We start from the raw sequence: 5,085 nt of genomic DNA on the forward strand, positions 1-5,085 counted from the left end.
GGCTTTTCTCCCAGCATGGCCCCCAAACACCAGTTTTCACTTCCACCCCAAGCAAAGAAACCGAAGAAACCGAGACGGACTCCTGCCTCCAGGCCAGAGGAAACGTCTGCTTCTCCGAACTTGCCAAAGGAAGAAAAACAACAGCAAGAAGCAATTGAACATATTGATGAAGTACAAAATGAAATAGACAAACTTAACGAACAAGCCAGTGAGGAGATTTTGAAAGTAGAACAGAAATATAACCAACTCCGCCAACCATTTTTTCAGAAGAGGTCGGAATTGATCGCCAAAATCCCAAATTTTGGGGTAACAACATTTGTTCACCATCCACAAGCGTCTGCACTGCTTGGGGAGGAGGATGAAGAGGTGCTGCATTATTTGACAAGAGTCAAAGTGACAGAATTTGAAGATAGTAAATCAGGTTACAGAATAGATTTTTATTTTGATGAAAACCCTTACTTCGAAAATAAAGTTCTCTCCAAAGAATTTCATCTGAATGAGAGTGGTGATCCATCTTCAAAGTCCACTGAAATCAAATGGAAATCCGGAAAGGATCTGACAAAACGTGCAAGTCAAACGCAGAATAAAGCCAGCAGGAAGAGACAGCATGAGGAACCAGAAAGCTTCTTCACCTGGTTTACTGATCATTCTGATGCAGGTGCAGATGAGTTAGGAGAGGTCATCAAAGATGATATTTGGCCAAATCCATTACAGTACTACTTGGTTCCGGACATGGATGATGAGGAAGGGGAAGGAGAAGAAGATGATGATGATGATGAAGAGGAAGAAGGACTGGAAGATATTGATGAAGAAGGGGATAAGGATGAAGGAAGATGAAGGAGAAGATGACTAATGGAACACTGATGGAGTCCAACCTTCCTTTTTTAATTTTCTCCAGTCCCTGGGAGCAAGTTGCAGTCTTTTTTTTTTTTCCCCCCTTCTCCTCTTGTGCTCAGTTGCCCTGTGTTTGAGGTCTCTTTTCTCCTTTATACCATGGCTCACAACTTATTTTGGGGGGAAATACCTTGAGCAGAATTCAGTGGGAAAAGAATCTCTACCCCTTTCTGTTCCAGATTCATTTTTATCCCTTCCTGTCTCAACAAAAACTTTACGGAATCAACACCACCATGCTCTGTGGGAAAAAAGAAAAACCTTCCGCTCCTTAGCTCTGCTGGAAGCTGGAGGGTGCTAGGCTCCTGTGTAGTAGTGCATAGAATTCTAGCTTTTTTCCTCCTTTCTCTGTATATGGGGCTCAGAGATTACACTGTGTCTCTACGTGAATATGGACAGTTAGCATTTACCAACATCTATCTGTCTACTTTCTCTTGTTTAAAAAAAGAAAAAAAAACTTAAAAAAATGGGGTTCTAGAAGGTCAGCAAAGTGTGGGTTTGAGATGTTTGGGTGGGTTAAGTGGGCATTTTGACAACATGGCTTCTCCTTTGGCATGTTTAATTGTGATGTTTAACGGACATCCTTGCAGTTTAAGATGACACTTTTAAAATAAAATTCTCTCCTAATGATGACTTGAGCCCTGCCACTCGATGGGAGAATCAGCAGAACCTGTAGGATCTTATTTGCAATTGACATTCTCTATTGTAATTTTGTTCCTGTTTAGTGTTATATTTTTCTTTCTGTTTCACTGGAAAGGAAAGATGATGCTCAGTTTTAAACGTTAAAAGTGTACAAGTTGCTTTGTTACAATAAAACTAAATGTGTACACACACACAAAAAAAAACAAAGACCCGGTGCAGCCAAAAATAAAGTAAATAAAAGAAATAAATTTATTAAAAAAAAAACTCCCCCACAAACAAAAGTCCAGGACCAGATGGCTTCATAGGCAAATTCTACCAAACATACAAAGAAGAACTTATACTGATCCTTCTCAAACTCTTCCAAAAAACTGAAGAGAAGGGAACACTCCCAAAGACATTCTATGAAGCCACCATCACCCTGATACCAAAACCAGACAAAGACACCACCAAAAAAGAAAATTACAGGCCAATATCTTTGATGAATATAGATGCAAAAATTCTCAACCAAATATAGCAAACTGGATCCAACAACACATAAAAAAGATCATACACCACAACCAAGTGGGATTCATCCCAGGTTCATAAGGATGGTTCAACATATGCAAATCAATCAATGTGATACACCACATAAACAAAAGTCAAAAACCCCTTGATCATCTCAATAGATGCAGAAAAAACACTTGACAAAATTCAACATCCATTCATGATAAACACTCTTACCAAAGTGGGTACAGAGGGAATACATCTCAACATAATAAAAGCTATTTATGACAAACCCAGAGCCAATATAATACTCAGTGGTGAAAAGTTGAAAGCCCTCCCGCTAAACTCTGCAATAAGACAAGGATACCCACTTCCACCTCTTCTATTCAACATAGTATTGGAAGTCCTAGCCACAGCAATCAGACAAGAAAAAGAAATAAAAGGTATCCAAATTGGAAGAGATAAAATCGTCATTATATGCAGATGACATGACTCTATATATAGAAAACCCTAAAGACTCCACACAAAAACTACGAGAACTGATCAGTGAATTCAGAAACGTAGCAGGATACAAGATTAACATACAGAAATCGGTTGCATTTCTTTACACCAACAATGAAATATCAGAAAGGGAATGTAAAAAAAAAATACCTTCCAAAATCACACCCTCAGGACTTCCCTGGTGGTCCAGTGGCTAAGACTCCACAATCTCAATGCAGGGGGCCCGGGTTCCATCCCTGGTCAGGGAACTAGGTCTCACATGCCACAAGTAAGAGTTCGAATGCCGCAACTAATGATCCCGCATGCCGCAACTAAAGATCCTGCACGCAGCAATGAAGATCCCGCACGTGGCAGCCAAGACCCGGCGCAGCCAAATAAAGAAATATTGAAAAAAAACGCACCTCCAAAAATAAAATACTTAGGAATAAATCTGACCAAGGAGGTGCAAGACTTACGTATGCTGAGAACTATACAACGTTAAAGGAAACTGAAGATGATTCAAAGAAATGGAAAGATAGCCCATGCTCTTGGATTGGAAGAATTTATATTGTTAAAATGACTACACTACCCAAAGCAATCTACAGATTTAATGCAATCCCTATCAAATGACCCATGACATTTTTCACAGAACTAGAACAAATCATCCTAAAATTTATATGGAACCATAAAACACCCAGAATTGCCAAAGCAATCCTGAAGAAACAGAACAAAGCAACAGGCATAACTCTCCCAGACTTAAGACAATACTACAAAGCTATAGTAATCAAAACAGCATGGTATTGGCACAAAAACAGACATATGGATCAATGGAACAGAACAGAGAGCGCAGAAATTAACCCACACACCTATAGTCAATTACTTTTTGACAAAAAAGGCAAGAATATACAAAGGGAAAAAGCCTCTTCAGCAAGTGGTGCTGGGAAAGTTGGACAGCTGCATGTAAATCAATGAATTTAAAACACACCCTCTCACCATACACAAAAATAAACTCAAAATGGCTTAAAGACTTAAACGTTAAGACATGACACCATAAAACTCCTAGAAGAGAACACAGGCAAAACATTCTCTGACATAAATTGTACCAATGTTTTCTTAGCTCAGTGTCCCAAGGCAATAGGAATAAAAGCAAAAATAAACAAATGGGACCTAATCAAACATACAAGCTTTTGCGCAGCAAAGGAAACCATTAATAAAACGAAAAGACGACCTACAAAACGGGAGAAACTATTTGCAAACAATGCAACCGAGAAGGGCTTGATTTCCAAAACATATAAACAGCTCACACAACTCAACAACAAAAAAATAAATGAACCAATCAAAACAGGGGCAGAAGATCTAAAAAGACATTTCTTCAAAGAAGAAATACAAATAGCTAATAGGCACATGAAAAGATGCTCAAAATCACTAATTATTAGAGAAATGAAAATCAAAACTACAATAAGGTACCATCTCACACTGGTCAGAATGGCCATCATGAAAAACTCTACAAATAACAAATGCTGGAGAGGATGTGGAGAAAAGGGAACCCTCTTACACTGTTGGTGGGAATATAAATTGGTACAGCCACTTTGGAGAACAGTATGGAGGTTCCTTAAAAAATTCAAAATTGAATTACCGTATGATCCAGCAATCCCACTCCTGGGCATATACCCAGACAAAACTCTAATCCAAAGAGATACATGCACCCCTATGTTCATAGCAGCACTATTCACAATAGCCAAGACAGGGAAACAACCTAAGTGTCCACTGACAGATGAATGGATAAAGAAGATGTGGTACATGTATACAATGGACTAGTACTCAGCCATAAAAAAGAACAAAATAATGCCATTTGCAGCAACATGGATGCAACTAGAGATTATCATACTAAGTGAAATAAGTCAGAAAGAGAAAGACAAATACCATATGATATCACTTATATGTGGAATCTAAAATATGACACAAATGAACATACCTATGAAACAGAAACAGACTCATGGACATAGAGAACAGACTTGTGGTGGCCAAGGGGGAGGAGGTTGGGGGAGGGATGGAATGGGAGGTTGCGGTTAACAGATGTAAACTATTAAACATGGAATGGATAAACAAGGCCCTACTGTATAGCACAGGGAACCATATCCAGTATCCTATGATAAACCATAACGGGAAAGAATATAAAAAAAGAATGTATATATATGTATAACTGAATCACTTTGCTGTACAGCAGAAATTAACACATTGTAAATCAACTATACTTCAATAAAACAAAATGAAATTACCGAGAGAAAAAAAAAATATTGCTGTATTTTACTCTGTGTAAAGTTTACATTCAAAGAAAAGCACTGTAAACAAATACGGCTCACTAGTTAATGCCATGCTTGCTGAAATACTTAAGGAGACATGTACTGATGTCCGCAATTTACCACAAAATGCATCAAGGAATAAGATGGATTGGGGCTTTCCTGGTGGCGCAGTGGTTAAGAATCCGCCTGCCAATGCAGAGGACACGGGTTCGAGCCCTGGTCCGGGAAGAGCCCACATGCCGCGGAGCAACAAAGCCCGTGCAGCACAACTACTGAGCCAGCGCAC

General features: G+C 39.0%; 1 protein-coding gene across 1 annotated transcript; it reads left to right on the top strand.

The window, feature by feature from the left end:
* Nucleotides 1–1,158, top strand: LOC118888249 (protein SET-like). The gene has a single exon (XM_036839249.1). The coding sequence runs from the start codon at nucleotides 16–18 to the stop codon at nucleotides 835–837; it is 822 nt and encodes a 273-aa protein (XP_036695144.1). The 5' UTR covers nucleotides 1–15; the 3' UTR covers nucleotides 838–1,158.
* Nucleotides 1,159–5,085: the final 3,927 nt, after the last annotated feature.

This window comes from Balaenoptera musculus, chromosome X (assembly GCF_009873245.2).
Source record: "Balaenoptera musculus isolate JJ_BM4_2016_0621 chromosome X, mBalMus1.pri.v3, whole genome shotgun sequence".
NCBI lineage: Eukaryota > Metazoa > Chordata > Mammalia > Artiodactyla > Balaenopteridae > Balaenoptera > Balaenoptera musculus.